Below are 19,768 nucleotides of genomic sequence, written 5' to 3' on the forward strand. Positions count from 1 at the left end.
ACCAGTTGTTCTCCATCATGATGGATGAACATATGTCCTTACAAGAGTATCTAACGAAGATTAAGGACATTCAAGATCAGCTCAAAGCTATTGGTCAAAAAATGGAGGAAGAGGATATGATAGTCATCACCTTGAAAAGTCTACCTAAATCCTATGAGCACTTCATAGAAACTCTCAACATTACTTCAACAAATGTTGATTTAAAATTTCCAGAGTTGTGCACCAAACTTTTCCAGCAGGATCGTTGGAAACAACAATTTGGTAGCAGTGCCACTTCGTCCTCCTCAAAGCAAACCTTCGTAGCCAAATCCTTTCACAGGGATAAAGGCAAATCTCAATCATCTCAGCAGAAGGGCTCCAGTCAATCTCAAGATGGTTCGAAGAAGAAGGTTCAATGCAACTACTGTCATAAATATGGCCACATGATCAAGGATTGTTGCAATCGTTTGGCTTCCGAACAACAAAAGTAGGGAGGGTCTCAGCCTAAAGCCAATGTCGCTAAGCACACAGAGCAGAAAAAGTCTGCCTTTTACACCTTCATGGCTAAAAGACCTGCAGACCATGTGAAGTCTTATGCCTAGTATATAGATTCCGGTGCATCTCGACATTTCACTCATCGGCGTGATTGTCTCCCTTTACTAATTCAGTCATTTTTGGTGGAGGTGAAGAGTATACCGTTGTTGGCAAGGGCAGGCAACGTTCAAATACAATCTTGTGGGAGGAACCTCATTTTCCTCAATGTATACTACATTCTTGGCATGGAACTTGACCTTCTCTCAGTGAGTCAAATTATGCAGCATTCTCCTCAACTTGATGTGATCTTCAATTCACACAAATGTTCGATTATTGATCGTGCATCTTGCACTACTGTAGCTATTGGCATCGAGGATCATGGTCTATACAAACTTCTGGCTACGAGTGATTCTCTTGAGCATGCTTTTGCAACTAAATCCTCTATCAACAGTTTGTGGCATCAACAATATGGTCACCTGAACATTCACTACCTTGCTTAGCTTGTTCAGGAAGATTTAGTACATGGCCTACCTGAAATCAAACTCAAAATCAACAAGTTTGTGAAGCTTGTCAGGCTAGGAAGCAGTACAGGACACCATTCAAGGATGGTGACTCATGGCGAGCCTCTAAGGTACTACAGTTGGTCCACGCTAACTTATGTGGTCCAATGAATACACCTTTTGTTACTGGTTGCAGGTATTTCTTGCTTTTTGTTGATGATTTCAGTCGTAAAATGTGGGTGTACTTTCTTAGACAGAAATCAAATGTGTTTACTGTATTTCAGAAGTTTAAGGCCTTAGTAGAGAAAGAGTTTGGTTGTCCTATTGTCACTCTTAGGTCAAATAAAGGGGGGGAGTTTTGTTCTACTACTTTCTCCAACTGTTGTGATACACATGCCAATGTATCTGGTTGAACCCTCAATCTATAGTCCAACCATTATTCTAATTGATGTCACCCCTATCAGCCCTTACCCTCATGTGCCTTCAATACGATTCCAATGTATGTATCCCTCTACATGCCCCCGATCCAATTGTTTCGCCTTATATCCAATTCTCTCGACTTATGACCCTATACGAATCCTACATGAATAATGACTTTCTATGAACGATTGATTAATCTGTTCCTATCCCCTCACATACAATGATATGGCATCAAATGCCTGGTAACCACACCGTACACTCCTCAGCAGAACGGCGTTGTAGAACATCGTAACCGCACTATCACTGAAATAGCTAGGTCAATGTTGGAACACAGGAATGTTCCTAAGAAATATTGGGCAAAAGCAGTATACACTGTCGTCTATCTCCTTAATCGATCTCCCACACAAGTTGTTAAGGGGAAGACTCCTGAGGAAGCCTGGACTGGTCGCAAACCCAGGATCAGTCATCTGAAAGTCTTTGGCTCTTTAGCATATGTATGGATTCCAGATGCCCAACGCTCAAAGTTGGATTCCAAGAGTCCAAAACTTATGTTCACAGGGTACAATGACAACCACAAGGCTTACCGGTTGATTGATGCAGACACTAATCCTCTTATCTTCAGTCACAATGTTGTCTTTGATGAAGAACAAGGACCTTTTCAGCTTTCCTCGTCTAAGCAGAATTCTAAGGATCAGCCTTTGAAGGCTTCTGATTTAGGTGTCCATCTTTTATTTGGTTCACCTGATGGGAGGGATGATGCAGATTCTGAATTTGATGATGCACTACATGAATTTCCTTCGGATGATGCTAATCTTCCACCTATTCCAGATCATGTTCCACCTACAGTTCTAGTTATTCCTCCTGCATCTGGTGTTGGTTCTTCTACTCTCCGGCCTAAATGGTGGGCTAAGACCATCAGTGATCTTCATCATGATGAGCTCATTAAGGGTAGATCTTCTAGAAATAAGAGCAAGCAGCAACATACAATCAACTTTGCTCTCATGGCCAACATTCATAGTGTTTTTGAGCCTCAAACATATTCTGAGGCTAAAGGGATTCCTAAGTGGGAAAAGGCTATGGAAGCTGAACACCAGAGTCTTCTAAAGAATAATTGGGTCCTCTCTGATCTTCCACTAGGGAAGAAGGCCATTAGCTACAAATGGGTGTATAAAGTTAAGTACAAAGCTGATGGAACCCTTGACAAGTACAAGGCTCGTTCTCGTTGCTTGGGGTTTCTCACAAAAGGCAGGCTTTGACTATGAGGAGACTTTTGCTCCTACAACCAAAATGAGTACCATACGGCTTGTTCTTGCCTTAGCAGCTCAGTTTGGTTGGAAAGTCCATCAAATGGATGTTAAGAGTGCATTCCTCAACGATGAGTTGCAGGAAGAGGTCTACATGACGCAACCTCCAGGGTTTAAGGTTGCTAGAAAAGAACATCAGGTGTGCAGACTGGTGAAAGCACTCTATGGCCTAAACAAGCTCCTCGGGCTTGGTACATCAAGATTGACAAGTACCTCACAGATAATGGCTTTCAAAGGAGTCCATCTGATTCTAATCTGTACGTCAAAAACACTGGTGATGATATTCTTATTCTTGTTGTCTATGTTGATGACCTGATTATCACTGGTACTTCGGCAACTTTGATCGATCAGATCAAACAGAGTTTGTGCCAATCCTTTGACATGACAGACTTGGGACTTCTACACCATTGTTTAGGTGTTGAAGTTTGGCAGACTGGAGGTAGCATCTTCATTTCTCAATCTAAGTATGCCTGAAGTTTGTTGGACAAGTTTAGGATGCAAGACTGCAAACCTGCATCCACACCTCTAGAGAAAGGGCTGAAGCTGACAGCCAAATCAGATTCACCTATGGTGAACGAATCAGCATTCAGGCAACTGGTGGGCAGTCTCATCTACCTTACTGCTACTAGGCTTGATCTTAGTTTTGCAGTGAGCTACATTTCACGCTTCATGACAGCTCCAAAGGCTAATCATTGGGTAGCAGCGAAGCGTGTGCTGCATTATGTGAAGGGCACTTCTAATTTTGGACTTCTATATAGCAAGAGTCACGATCCTAGACTCTCTGGTTATACAGACTCAGATTGGGCAGGTTCCGTTGATGACAGAAAATCAACTTTTGAGTATGTTTTCAGCTTGGGATTTGGTGCAATCACATGGACTAGCAAGAAGCAGCAAGCAATGACTCTCTCCTCAACAGAAGCAGAGTATCGAAGAACAGTTAAGGCAGCTTGTGAGGCAATTTGGCTTCGACGAATGCTTTCAGACATGCAAATGTCTCAAGCAAGTCCTACTCCCCTTTACTGTGATAATCAATGGGTGCTCAAACTAGCCAAATATCTGGTCATCCACGAGAGAACCAAGCATATTGAACTTCATTGTCATTTCATTCGGAAGTTGGTTGAAGACGGATCAATTCAGTTGCTATATGTTCTGACGGTGGATCACACAACAGATATCCTCACCAAGTCTCTGAGCCCAGACAAGTTTGTAAAATTTAGGGGGAAACTTGGTCCATTAAGGGAGGGTATTAGAATAATATTGTTTATTATTAATTAATGGTCATCTATGTAAAATATGTAAAATATGTAAAATATGTAAGTTATGTAGATAAGATTGTTTCTTCGATCTTCTTCAGTTTCTTCTTAGAAACTTACTAATTTTATGATCTTGTAAATTCTTTATATCGAAGCATTTTGCTTTTTGTTAATACATTGAATTTTTTACCAATTACTCATCGTAATAGAAACGAGTTGTTTCATTGCATTCAAAAGGGTCAAATTATCTAGAATAGGCTTTCATTTAATGCCCATCATATACCATAAGTCAATCTAGTGCAAATTTAATTGGTAGGATTTGAATTTTATTTTTGTGGATAGCTCAATTTTTTAAGCACTTCGGTGCAAAAATATCCATCATTGTACGTACCTATAGAGGCCAAAAACCTACAAATTGATGTAAACTTATCCAATTTGTGCAAAGTTGCAGAAAAAGGAAAAAAATTGGCTAAGCAAAATGCCATATGGCCTAAGTGATTGTGTGGATGCTTTGTTAGCAATTTTTTATTACAATTTTTTTGCTTTGTAATTTTTTCATTTAAAAAAATTTAAAGAAAAAAACCAAATCAACAAAAAGTACAACAAACAAATCAAAAAATTAAAATTAAATTTTAGCATCATAAGTAGGTGTAACGGGTTACCCCAAACACTATTGTGTGGTTGTAATCCCCAAATTGAGGTCTACTCGCTTTAAAACATCAACCAGCCCCTTAATAAATCAATGGCCCTTTAATACCTCCAGCAGCAAAGCCAAAAACTTCTACCTGGAAGTCTATCATTGTGCAACTTACTAGATCCCACCATTATAGCAACACCACCAATGTCTAGCCTCAACATCACCATTAAACTACCAAGCTTCTATCAATTCGCTACTCACAGGCCACCAACCCATCACCTAGTAGGGACCTCCCCTCTCATTTGCATTTTCAATTTGAGAAGCCAACTTTAGGAGACCTTTTCTTGGCTTTATGGAGGGATCTTGTCAAGCAAATTTTTTTTTTAATACGGGGCTAAATTTTGCACTATTCACATAAGGTGATCCATTTCTACTCATGACTCCCACATTTTCAAGAATTTCAATTTTATCTTAAATTTAGTTGTGCAATTGGAAATTTTTTAGCTTATTGGCCTCATAACTTTCACAAACAAACTCAAATTTGGGTTCTATTTTTTTAAATGAATATTTTTTTGAGCAATACATATTGATGCAAGCTATTTGTTCTTACACTATAATCTGATTGTATTTCCAATTTTTTGATGCTCATCAAGCATTATAAAACTATTAAAAATCAACAACTTTATAAAAGCACTAAGTGCCAAACATTGTAACTTGATAACAGTGTCAATATTGAGCTACTTAGGGGGATTACTAATCCTAGGGGATCTTAACACACAAGCGTTTTGCAAACATGAATCAAAATAAGTTCAAAATTGCTAAGGAGGTAATCAATATAAATAATTAATGGGTATAACCAATCATTCCTCTATCATCACCCTGGAAGAAGGAAACTACAAGTCCTAATGAGATGGCACCCTAAAGCACTACCAATGGATTCATCTTTTGCTCCATTTGTATGGGCTTATTGATAAACCAAGAACTCATTAGCAAAAATATGAATGGAGAAATAAAAATGATCATGTCTTAAGATTAATTATTCTTAGTCTAGGTGGTCATACATTGTGAGCTCTACCATATATTAAGTGCCTTTGCACTCTTTGGACCACATCTTGGAAGATGTACAAGTAGGACCCCAATGAACCTCCATTACCTAATTATTTCACTATGGGCATACTTATTTCTCTTGATTTTAGAAATCCTTTGTATGATAATACCAAAGAGGAGCTTGCTTTTGGACCACATCTTAGGAGATGTATAAGGACCATACCTCAATTCCCTAATTATCTCACTATGGGCATACTTCTTTCCCTTGAATTTAAAAATCCTTTGTATGATTATACTAAAGAGGAGTTTGCTTTTTGGGAAAGTCTCAAACATTCTATTGACAAGGTGACCTCTCCTATTGCTTCTCCTCCTATACCTCTAACATTGGCAACTATTCTACTACATCCACCTACTACATTGACAAAGATATCCCCTTCTTCACATGCATCTACAAATTCTCTTCAACAAGGTTCACAATTGTCTTCTTGATCATTGAGAAATCTACTTATTCAACATACATCAATTGTTTATAGAATCTAGCATTATTGATGTTGTTTTGAATACATATCTCTTATTTTTTATGAGAGCTCACACCAAGTCAAAACTTCTCTTTTATAGCTTCATTTTCTCTCTCTACCACGTCATCCTACTATCTTGACACAACCTGATTCACATTGGTTTGAGTCTCACTTTTGTGGCCACTATTCTCAAATCTTGTCTGGCACAGTCACAATCCAGCATTAGCATCAAAACACATGAGAAACTTCCACAACCATATATCTTGATTCCTTCCTGCATTCTATGGTCTAAGTGGGAATTCAGCAATTTGATAGCTAGAGGTTTCTTTCTTCTGAATCGAAGATACCTTATTCGTTGCAAAGAAACCTACTACAACACTCGCCATGTGGCATTCTACACTGACTTCCTCTCTCTTCATTGTGCAAGCACATATAGACCTTATCTTGCAGGGACTTCAAGATGTAATGTCCCTTTTGGGGATATTATAGATGTCTTGCCTTAAAAGAATAATATTTACTCAAAATGATAATAGCTTTATCAATATTAAGAGTTTATGATAATATATAGATCAATAAATCATAGCACAATTCTCAAAATCAATCATATCGTGAATTCTTTGGAAATACTTGCAAATCTGCTGAATTAGAGGTTTTCATCCCTAATTCAATAGAGACAATATTATAGGTTTTCATCCTCAACTTGCCAAGAGCATGAAAGGGTTTTTGTCCTTCCAACTCTTAGTCCACATTGCAAGGTTTTTGTCCTCGATCAAGATTTGGGTTTTCGTCCAAACTTGATAAGAGCAATATGGGTTTTTGGCCTTATCCTCTCGTGAACTTGGAAGGGATTTCATCCTTCCTATTTGCAAGATACTTCCTCAAATTCAAAACTGATTGCTTGATGTATTTGCTAGATTATTGTTGATTGATATTCTTGATGGATTGACAAATCAATATTTAAATGATGCTTGAATGATTTTATGGATGAGTGATGCTTGAATCAATTTTTTTGCTTGAGTGAATTGAGTTCTTGGAATGATCTCCATATATACATATCTTCTTTATGGAACAGTCACACCCTTTCTCACACCATCGCTACTCTTGAAAACATAATTTAATTTACTTGCAAAGTCACATAATGTTCTATTCCCAATTAATCAATTCAATGATGATAATTTGATACTTCCCTTTATATTAAAAAATGTGTCACCACCCTTCATTGTTGCCTTATGAGAATAACCATTTATTTCCAAAACGACTAATTGTTTCATTCCTCATTTTATGTCCTCTTCTCATAGAATTGTTACGATAATTCAAAATTCGATATTCGACATTTAAACAAAGGAGAAAGGCTCCTTAAATAGAGATTACAAGACAGTGTTTGTAATAGAAACTAACCATTAACAACAGACTCTAAAAATAGAGACTCCAAGATGACAACTAAGATAACCATTATAGAATAAATATAATATTATTTTAATAAGAATGATCTCTCCTTTATACCTTTAATATTTCACTAGTCATAACTCTTTATTCCATGCCCTTTGACCACTCATTAAACTTAATTAAATTTTAATTACTTTGTTTTATTTTTTTAATTTATTATTAAATCCATGTAAAAAGGGGGTAATTACTCAAGACACTATCATTTATAGGGGAATTATCTTATCCTCCTTTTCATACCTCATTTGGCATGGGTTTTTGTCTTAAGGGTTTTCACTTTCTGCTTCTAGGGGTCGAGTAACACGCAGAGGGGGTGCAATCTTTGTGTATTGGTGTTATTATGCCGAAGGCGTATTACACTCACATATGGATGTAAAAACGTTCGTCAATAAAAACTAGAAGCATTTAATTTGATGTGTTTGTGACACTTAAATGGATGAAAAAGAAAAAATTTATTTTAATTTTATATTATTTTTATTACAAGATTAGTATGTTGATATTCTTAATAAATATATAACAAAAAAATATTTATACATTGTTTAAAATATATAATATAATAAAATAGTATTATAATAATAGATTAAAAATAATATTATTAATTATGGGGATAGAAAGTGTCCTACATAAAATCCACTTTTTCTGAAGGATGAGGATAAGAACGAATATAAAATAAAAATGTAATGATATGATAATATAATTAATAATGTAGTCTTAATAGATTTTTTGCTTTTGTCAAGAGTTTAATAGAAATATAAAAATATAATAATATAATAATATAATAATAATAATTTGGTATTAAAAGTTTTTTCGTTTTTGTAAAGAGTTTAATGGAAATAGAAAAAATATAAAAAAAATAAGAACAAAAATATATTATAACATATAATATAACCATATTTTAATAATAATTTAATATTAAGTACATTATAATAATATAATAACTTTTTAAGTGGAATAATGAACAAATATGATATTTTCAGCGTACTTTATTTATATTCCTCTAAAGATAGGTATGCTAGTTTTAGATTGTACAAGGGTATCTAATATGACTTGTCTTGTCAAGACCTATTTCTTTATTACCTTAGTTGCACTTAGGGGGGTTGTTGATGTAATATTTTATTGCACATTGTATTTATGTTTACTTAGGTAAATTAGGAAATAAGGAACATATCACCTCCTATATTAAGTTGCAGGCTCATGAATGAGTACAATAGTTTGGCAATTATTTTCCCCAAGTACCAATCTCTCTATATATTATTAAAATATATATTATATGTAATATTAAAAAATCAACACGCACTAAAATATCCATAATTTGTAAAAAGAATTATATGATTTGCAATATTGTATATAAAATAATAAATATAGTAAAACAAAACAAATAATTTATAATTTTACAAAAATGAATTTTATTATATAATATAATTTAATAAACAAATGATTTTAAAAATGTTTTAATTTATGTAATTAGTATTAAATATAGAAAATGAATTGAAAATATTAATTGGCATAAATTAAAATTAGAGGATTAATATTTTATTGATGTTATGTATTTACAATTACATCTATATTTTAATATTGCATTTAAAAAATATTGATCACCATAATAGAATATTAATGATTTGAGTACATTTACAATACAAATCCATAGTGTAAACTTTGAGGATTTCATCCCAAATCTTTGCTTCTCCATAATTTTTTCCCACTTATACTTTCCAAACAACTTCATGCATAAGATTGATAATACCAACTTTTACACATCTGATGTTTGGCAACCCCTCAAATCCCTGAAAATTTGCATTTCAACCTTATATTTATATTTGCAATGTCTCATCTTTATCTTTATCTCTATCTCATACCTTGTTTTCAACAATGCCATTCAACCTTAAAAAGGAAAGATGTGCCTCCTACAAAGATTGAAGTGTGTTTGCTATTGAACGTTTTGCATTTGTTTTAGAAAAATCCCTTTAGGAGCACTAATGGGATGGTCAAGGCATGCCCCTACAACCCTTACTACCCTGTGGGTACATCCCAAGTACCAAGAGTGATAGGGGCATGCCCTAGCCATCCCCATTCACACTCCTACTCTTGTTCCCGCTCCCATTTTATAGAGAAATGGATCCTATACTAGACGAATCCAATAACATAGTCCTTAGGGTGGAGTGAAGACAGTCGGTTGTGAGCATGAAGGTAGATCTGGGACTCCTTTGTATCATGCCTAGGTTTCTTGTGTTATCTGATCATATTTCTAGTTGCAAGAACAAGCCTTGGTTGTTTGAATGGTATCCTCCTTGAATTTCATTTAGGCCGTGTACCTTACCTCAAACTTGGAGCAAACTTGTCTTAGACCCCGTCCTGTACCTTACTCAAGATTTACAATGAATTTCCAAGTGATGTCCAGAGCGAATTTGAGAAATCATGTACCATGCAGAGGCTTGAGAACGAACTTTCCAAATCATGTACCTTGTTGAGGTCCAAGAGCGAAATTTTTATCAAGGGCATGTACATTCCAAAGGACCAAGAGTGAAATTTTTTATCAGGACCTGTACCTCACAACGGTCATAGAGAGAATTTCTCACCTTGGACCCTGTCCTTCCAAAGGTCATGGAGCAAATTTCTCACCTTGGACCCTGTCCTTCCAAAGGACATGGAGCGAATTTCATCTCCAAGTCATGTACCTTGCAAAGGACCTAGAGCGAATTTCATCTTCAAGGATATGTACCTTCCTAAGGGTCCAGAGCAAAAATTTTGCTAAGTTGAGTACCTTGCTGAGGATCAAGGGTGAATTTATCTAAGTGAAGATTGAGAGTGAATTTTGAAGGAGAGGTTTTTGAGCAAATTTGTTGAAGTCATGTACCCTGTTAAGATTTGAGATTGAACTTCCCTAATGAGTCATGTACCCTCTGAAGGACAGAGAGCGAATTTCATCATGTGTACCCTACCAAGGTCCTTGAGCGAATTTTTTGAAAGTATGTACCTTGCCAAGGTCCTGGAGCGAATCTTGAAGTGTATACCTTGGAGAGAGTCCAAAATGAAATTTTTCAAATCATGTACCTTCCTAAGTCCTGGAGTGAATTTTCAAGTAGGTACCTTCCAGAGGGTCCAGAGCGAATTTTGGAGTCATGTACCTTGCTCCAAGTTTGGAGCGAATTTCATCAGAACAACGGCAAATTTCACAAAGGAACAAAGGAACTCATCAAGGAGATAGCAAAATGTGCTCAGAACCAAGGGGTGATCTCCCCTAAGACTGCACCTATTGGACCTGCAAATCATACAAAATCAGAGATTATATAACCTATATATCAAGTGTATTTGACACTTGCTTGTTTGTTTTGCAGAAGATGGAGAAAGAAATAAGGAGATCACACAAGATGCATTCACTTACACAGAGACATGATCTACAACATCAACGACATGAAGGGAGTCACATGAGAAGGAAGTCTGAAGGAGAGAGACAATGGTGACATCAGAAGTTCATCAATACTTCCAAACTAAGATTTATACCTTGCACTTCCATGATCAAGGCATTCGAGAAGATAGTTTCAAAAGAATTAATCAAAGTTAGAAGATCATCGTCATCATCGCTGAAGCTGGATAATGTTGAGTATCAAGAGAGATTCCTTCATGATGATCCATCAAACCTACAAAAGTGCAAGTTAAAGATGGCATCCTAGTCATCATCCCAGTTACTATCTCTACCAATTGAAGAAGTTCCACATCAACATGTCCAAGTTCAATGAACCAAGCTCACCCATGGACGCACAAACTCCAATGTACCTACCCTTGATATCTATTGGTCCACACTCATTGAATGTAATTTTCCCATTGGCTAAGGAGTGTTTGTTGTAACAAACCCTAATTAGGGTTTCATTGTAAAATCTTGGCCATTGATGGAGAATCAATCATGGTCGTTCATTGTAAATGAGCTCTCTATATAAAGCTCAGACTCTTCATTTGTAAAGGTTAATAGCGAATAGTTAGCTAATAGTGAGTTAATAGTCAATAGATAGTCTTCAAAGAGTAAAATAGAAGTTAGAGTAGAGTAGGAAGAGAAGGCAAAAATTGTTGCCGAGTTGTAAATTGACTCCATTTTCATTTAAGTTAGGGTGGAGTGTGTTGTTTCTTTACAATGTGCATGGTTTTTGTTGGATCTTCATCTTAGATGATAAATAAATTAGATTGAATGGAAGAATTTGGTGAATGTATTCATGTAGAATCTGCCTAGTCCATACCACTAGCCTCTTATTGATTGTAAGTGTGCCTTGCGTGGTCAACTAGAATGATATGAGCTTAACTTCAAATTGTTACGCGTCCATTGTTTATGCATTAACTTGAATGGTGATCAATGTTTGATGATAATGATTTGAACATCCTTGAAATGTCCTTAGAAGATTGCACTGAGATTGTGTCAAATTGTTCAGTTTGATGGTGAGACCTTGCTCGGTAGGATTCCATCTAGTCATTCATCCATCTTCTTACATTCTACGCTTTAGAATAGACTCTCTTAACCCTTCATCTTTTGCCTCTTTTTTTTAAAACTCAAGTTAGTTTAGAACAAAAAGCATCACCAGGTTGTAACATCAGATGATCTAAGTTCCAGTAAATCAAGAATTCAGGCATTTGAATGTAAGTCCCCTTGTGATACCAGCAATCACATCAAACAACAGAGCTTATCCACACGTAGTGACCCTACATTCATGAACCTTGGAGTCTTCTCAAGTGATCCTTAAGCTAATCTTCAGCATTTGAGAGATTTTATTCAAGAGAGGATAAGATACTCTTGGGTATTTTATTTTGTGTTTGCATGTGCGTCAAAAACACATCAACACTATTCAATAGAAATGATCCCTAATCAGTAGTGATTACAAAAATAGACACTTCTATACATAGCCTCTCATCTAAAAAAGTACCCAGCACACATTAGACCACCTATTTATCAAATATAACTTAATCCACAAATCACCCATTGACCCAATAACTAACTTATTGGACATCAAAGTAGGTCAACATATATCCAACACTCCATAATCAATGATGCAATCATATTCAAAATTGTCAAGCATGACTCCATGTCATCATCCTCCAAAAGGTGCTAGTATCAATTGTTTCATTCAGAAATCAGAATATAATATGAAAATTTGTAAATATCAGCTTTTAAGGCTCCTCTCAATTTGCAGTATGCATATTGACTTATGCCTGACTATTCATTGTGCACAGTTTTTTTGAAATAATGATTTTCTTTTTTATTAATTAATAAGATCCAAAATACACATCATTAAAACAAATAAACAAGGGCTTGGAGGTGAGGGAGAAAGTATTTTCAAAGCACGACTAAGCAATAATCAGCACAACTCAACAGCCAATAAAGCATTCAAACATTTTTGTTTAATCTTGTTACAATTGTAAACTACAAAAAAAGTGTGAACCTCACATTACCTAAAACAAGACATTAAAGGCTTCTTGTCTGGAGGATAAAGGATACTTTTGCAGCAGATTGAAAAATCAAGTACAAAGCTTCAACTACAAATGAATCATTGATATTTGATACAACTCAAGAATTTCACTTGACTGGCAATCATGGTAGTCTTCGAGATACTTCATCAAAAAAATGTTTTTATAAGGACTTTGTTGCCAAGATGTTGGGTTCTCGAGGAAGATATTTGATTTCTCTAGATTGAAATTTCAAATTTTAACATATAGAAATATTTTCCAATTGTGTGAGAAATTCAAACTTGGCAACAATTCAAGACTCCACTGTTAAGAATTAAGGTCCAAAGTCTATTGACTAAATATTGTAAGGTGCATTGTTGAAGGTGTGATGAATGAATTCCACCTGGGATTCTGTGAAAAGAAATTGATATGATGATGGTAGTTTGACAGTTGTATGTCAATCAATGTTTTAGCAACTGAAGATGGTGTCATTAGTTATACAAACATAAATGTTCTATTCGTGGTCTAAAATGCCACCATGCCTTAAGTGTCTAATAATGTATGTCTTGCCACCAATATATTGATTTTGGTATTATCTATGGTTCATCAATTGTTCAGTTGTATTAGCATTAGCATTTTCATGTTATGTCTTCTAGCTTGCTAATAGTGCTCAGACATAATGAAATGGTGGTGCAGATTGGCACATATTACAATGATTAGTCCAGACCCGAAATTGTCAATGATTTAAGCATGAAGAATCTTGCGACTTTGATGAGGTAAATGGCTTAATTTCTTTGGATTTTCTTTGCATGTACAATGCCCTAACAATACAAAAGTTCCGTTAAGGACTAAGTAGTACTGTAGTAGAAATGTGTTGATAGCAAAGAAATTTTTGGTTAGAATATGGAGATGTGTTGATAGCAAAGAAATTTTTGGTTACAACCTTTCAGCCAGCTTATATTAAATTATTAATACTACATTTGGTGCATAACACTACTCCCCCTTTTAAAGAGGCAGGAGAAGAAACAAAAAGTTAAGATGCTAATAAGAAAACCCCCCATGTTCCATGGAGCTTCCAGTGTAGCAGAACGTGGAGATGAGTTCCTCATATGACAACAATTTGCCCAAATTTTGGGGAAAACAAGAACGTGGAAAGAGACACCCAATCAATACATTAAAATTTTACAAAATAAAAGAGAAATATTAAAAATGTAGAGTTTTTCATTTGCAAAACTAATCATATTTTAGCAATCTAAAATACAAAGAAAAGCATTGAAAAGGAATGTGAGCATGTAATTAATTATAAAATAATTATAAAAATAGTTGAGTCTTAAATAATAGAAGAATATAAAACAATCAAACCTAAAGAGTATGGCATTAGAGACAAGGTACACATACCCAAGTACCCAAAGGTCACAAACTATCGAGGTGATCTGTAAAGGAGTCTTGACAGCAAGAGAAGCATCCCCAAGGCTCATTAATTACACATATTATCACCATATTGGATCTTGCATCCATCTATATATTATGCAATTGGTGTTATCTTTGGATAGTTAGTTGTTGCATAATCATTTCTTCATTTCCATGTTCATCTCTAAGCCAAATACGCTAAATTGGAGTAGTTATTGATCTTCTATGGTTTCCAGTTCAATATTTGTTTCGCTGCTTCCATGTATAATCATCCCTTTGCCAATTGTCCTCAATTTCATATGTTTTGTCTTGATTGCCGAGTTTCATGGTAAGAAAGATGCTGATAGACATTTTGTGGACTTTCTTGCTGATTTTGACAGGTTTTCACTTTTCACTAGTAATCCTCAAAGATCAACCCCCAAATTTCTAGCTTAGGCTTTTTGGTCAAGCTGTTAGTAGACACTCAAAATCAAGAAACCATCCAGTGGTTGCCACTTGCCACAAACAGACATTGAGTGAATATTCTATAAACTAAACTCTTCATGCAATATACGACTAGTATTCATTATTGCCAGTTTTTCTTAATTAAATTGCTTTGTTGAGAATGCAAAGCACAAATCATCTTGCAATATTCAAAAAGGTCAATTTCATGTCATGCATCACTTTATTCAGTGGCAGATTTTTACTCCCTGGTTATCTGCCTTTGCCACATAAGTTCTCTATGTTCAAATTCAATTTTCATATGAAGAAACCACATGCCACCCTTTATGCTTTGAGATCTTCTGTTCCTCTTGGCAAGCAAATCTTTGATGTATTGAGAAGCAGTATTCAAGTATGATTCATTCTATGGAAAGACAAAAGAAGACAAACTCGTGTAGTACAGCACCAAATTATCTAAAACAATCTCTATGCAGACAGCTTACTCAAACTATCTTTTAGGATTATATTAAAACAGCCTTCATTTCAACGTGGATAATTCCGTACTAGTTACCAAACATTACTCTTGCTCTCAAGTCAAAACCTTACAAACAATGCAAGTCCGCTGGGATTTTTATCAAACCAACAAAAGACTCCTCAATATGTGCAAGACTCACTAAACTTGTTAGTAGACCTGCACCATATTTCAAGGGCTATATAAGGCAAAAAAGCAAATAAGCCCTCATTTTCCACTTCTACAACTGCAGTGCAGATATATCTTCAATTTGTTATATCATTCAGTTTTGCTGAATAAGAATATTTTGGATCCTTGTTAAATTCATAATTTTGAATGTTAATTCATTTGTCCAACGGCAGAAGTCCACTGTTGCCATCAATGTTTGGGTTTTCTTCATTTGAAGCATTCTCTGCAAACAATGTTCCCAAAAACAGTTTCAAGCTTTGAAAAAAAAATTGTATGAGGTGAAAAAACACAATATTTGGTGAAATCTCAAATCGTTATGCAAGTTTTTAAGCCAATCCTTATGCAAAATAGTGTCTTTACCAAGTCTGTGTCTGGCTCTTACTCTTTGCCTTGCTAAGTTGAGATACTGCGGTCTCTATCCTAGGGCCACTTACAAGTGCCTAGTAAATTATTGTGATGCTTTCAAAGTTTCAACTTAAGTGAAGCAAGAGCTTTCATTGTGTATTTTCTATCATGTAATAAAAAAACTTAAATATCTGTACATGATTTTAGTCCAAGAAAAAAAACAAAAGGTACCATATGAACCAATTCAACCATTTTGCTGGAAAAACAGTTTCCATCAATAGTACTGAGATCGGTCAAGTTAAACATCTAGTATAACAAAAAAATTAACCTTTTTTGCCTAATCTCAAATATATGTGAGTTTTTAGATTTGCCATGTGTAAGTCTGACTCTTACTGTACACTTTACCAAGTCAAGACAAGACTAGTTGCTAAGATATCTATTCTAAGGCCATTTCAAAGCAGCTAGTATGTTAGTAGATTTCAAATTTTCAACTTAGGTGCAAGTTGTGTTTGCATGTTCAAATAGAAATGTAAACAATATGCACTGAGCAGACACAGAAAAGAAAAGAAAATGTTAACAGCTGAGCTGATTTAAGTTTGTCTTTGAAGCTTTGGATGTAGAGTCAAAATTTACATAGACAACTACTCCAGAGATGAATGTTGCTTATGAAAAAAGTAATGCCATGTGTTAGAAGTAAACCCTAATTTCATTTTATTTTAATTTCTGTTGGAGGATCACTGACAGGTGGTTAATAAATGAGTATATTTTGTATAAGATCTCTTCAATACTACCGTATGAATTTAATTAAAAAAAATAAAAAACAAAGTGTCAATTGTGCTAATTCAACATTTCCTTAAGAAATTTGTTCCATCACCAGAACGAAACTTGGAAGTAGGTTCCAGAAAATGTGGGCATGATAATGGAGGAGACTGCCCTTGTACCTGTACGCACATCTCCTAGTAGCTATATTTAAATGTAATATGATAGTTATGTTTAAATGAAATGTAATCATTACACATTTTAAATATAATCCTATACCCTAATTAGAATAAAATCTCCATACCTGCATCCACATCTCTTATTCGTATGAAATAATCCCATTCCTACGAAATCAAATATTTATGTCTATTTTAAGGATGTCTTCTTTATGATGTGTATTTTTCCATACCTTTACTCATGCTTGGTGAGGCTGACAGTTATACTACACCTTCCCTGTTAGAACAATTCATACTTAAACCACAAATTAACAAACAGCTCTATGGTAGACCACATCAGCACGCAAATGGTAGGACTTCGTTAGAATCTTAGTTTCAATAGAAAATAATATTGCCATGTCGAATGCTCTATCTTAGGTCAGCTTGCAAGTTCTAGTAAATCAGACTAATTTCATATTCACAACAGCTTTGTTTGCATATTTTTGTGCAAAAACCCTGAATACAAGAATGTGAATTGAGCAAAACAAAAAAAGAAGAACGAGCTGCTATTTCACCTGATTTAATCTTCTCCAATATACATAACAGATTTGTTTGCACGTTTTTGAATTAAAACCCTTAAAAACTTCCATGTAAATTAAAAAAATAAAAGAACAAAGAAAAATGAGCTGCCACTTGTCCTGGTTTAACCTCATCTCCAAAGTACATAACAGATGTATTTGCACGATTTGTATTAAAACCCTAAATAATACCTCGTAAAAAAAGCAAAAGAAAAAAGAAAAATGAGCTGCTACTTCGAACTAATTTAACCTCATCTTCAAAGCACATAACAGATTTGTTTACACGTTTTTGTTTTAAAAATCCTAAGTATTACCATATAAATTAAAAAAGAGAAAAAAGAAAAAAAAAAGCTACCGTTCAACATAATTTTAGTTTGTCTTCGACGTAGCCACAAAGAACAAACGTGATTTTAACCACTACAATACTATCCAGCACAGCCATAGAAACCCTAAGTTCCAATAGAACCATAAAATTTCAAATTTACTCCAACTTTTCGGAGAAATTCTTGAAAAAAAAAATGCAATCAAAAGAAGAACGCAAAAATAAAGCATACCAGTCTTTACAACCCTCGCACTGAACCATTAGGTCGTCGGGATTGTACGGCATTTCACACTTACAATACCTGCCGCAAAAAACCTGCACTTAAACATCTTTGCCGAGAAAACAAAAAAAAATGAACACGAACTAAAACAAAGCCAAATTATCTAGGGTTCGGATGCTTTTACACTGCGACTCTGTCGGGCGTGAAGCCACCTGTCGCAGATTTATACTCAAACCGGCAGAAATAATCATCTGCACCGACACTGTCAAGCTTAGTATAATTTTTGAAGCTGTGAACCGTACACTTGCCCTCGATTGTATCGGCGCTCTGGATATCGAAGTGGTCGGAAAGAAAGAGCTCCTTCTCGCCGTGAAACTGCCGGCGGCCCCCAATCGACTCCTCCGGCCTGTAATACCACCGCACTTTCACCTTAATGTTATTATTCCGGTCGCTCTCAATTTTCTCCACTCTAGCTACGTACGGCGGCTTATCAGTATCTGACGGGCGCATCAACACACAGTCTCCAGCTGCAAAAACATTATCCCAAATTCCACACAACATTCTCGTCATCATTAATTCAACCAAATAATTGCTACGCATTATTCCTTCACTCATTTATTCACTTCCAAATTGCTCTACTCACCTTTCACGATTTTGTTCGTTCCTTTGATAGTGTAAGAGTCCAGAGATTTCTTTACAGGCCGCGTCTTCGCCATAGCTTTTATTTCTTCTCTGATAGGCAACTGTTTAGAGAGCTTAGATCTTTCCTTTTACAAATCTTCGCATTTTTTTTCTACGTGTTATGCCACACCAATTGCCATCCTCGCCAAATCAGCTTCTAAACTAGGAAAGCGTAAATAAAGATAAATTAGCACATATGGTATGATGATGTCCTGCTGGTGTGTCTCCAAGTATCCGCTATATTCTGCAGAGCTTTTTGTGTTTTAAACCCTAGGTAGGTAACCCTCGATTCTCTTCCAAGCTTTGGTTGGTTCAAATTTTGAACATGTGTGAATGAGGTGAATCGTATGCAGAGAAAAACATATACGTGTACGCGAGTCGTATATGCTTTCCATACGAATGGACATTTTTGAACTTTTTTTAACGATTAAGTTTCTTTACCAGTCCAGAGACAAAGCAACCTGCTATTTTTTATCATTTAAAACATTTAATCTAGACTTTTGGTGGTGCGCTCCCTCTGACAGGTGCGATAGAGTATTCCAGGTATAAAATATGAAGCTGTCATGGCCCGGCAAGACCATTTTCCCAAAATCTTTTTTTCTTTGTTTTTTCAGCTTTTTTCGGTTCAATTTGGAAGTGTATATATAAATTAATCCTATTTTGTATTAAAATAGAATCCAGTTGTTAATTTGACTTCATAAAATGTAGGAATTTATCAAACTGATCTTCAACTAATGTCTTTTATTAATTATTAATTATTATTGTTTAGTAATTAATTCAGGTAAATATAATGGAAGGAAAAACTATTTATAAAATCAGTTTTAAGAGATTTTCATGATCTATCACATAAATAAGAGAATGCAATTTCTGAATTCAACTGTGTACAAGATTTTTTGTAAATAATATTGGATGAAGAAAGTCAAAAACATCTTGTACACAATTGAATCAGAAAATGCATTCTCTTGTTTATATTCATGAAATGTTTCAAAAAAGAGAAATCATATTAATAATAAATTTGTTAATGTATTTGATATTGAATTTGAAGAAAGAAATATGAAGGTGAATTTTGGGATAAAGAGTTAGATTGGTAAAAAAAATTATGGGCTTTATTTATTT

The 19,768-nt window shown here is 35.1% G+C and overlaps 1 protein-coding gene across 3 annotated transcripts in view; it reads right to left on the reverse strand.

Moving 5' to 3' along the window:
* Positions 1–19,217, reverse strand: part of LOC131063035 (chromatin remodeling protein EBS) — a 70,894-nt gene extending 51,677 nt beyond the window's left edge. The window contains exons 1-3 of one of the 3 annotated variants that reach the window (XM_059214311.1): positions 18,615–19,217; positions 18,156–18,498; positions 17,984–18,052 (exon numbers count right to left, since the gene is read on the reverse strand). In XM_059214311.1, the coding sequence (XP_059070294.1) occupies positions 17,984–18,052; positions 18,156–18,498; positions 18,615–18,687 (485 nt within the window). In that variant the 5' untranslated portion in view covers positions 18,688–19,217. The remainder of the gene's footprint in view (positions 1–17,983; positions 18,053–18,155; positions 18,499–18,614) is intronic. The other 2 variants (XM_057996801.2, XM_057996803.2) reach the window with 2 other exon arrangements.
* Positions 19,218–19,768: the final 551 nt, after the last annotated feature.

Source organism: Cryptomeria japonica, chromosome 1, assembly GCF_030272615.1.
Source record: "Cryptomeria japonica chromosome 1, Sugi_1.0, whole genome shotgun sequence".
In the NCBI taxonomy this organism is placed as follows: Eukaryota; Viridiplantae; Streptophyta; class Pinopsida; order Cupressales; family Cupressaceae; genus Cryptomeria; species Cryptomeria japonica.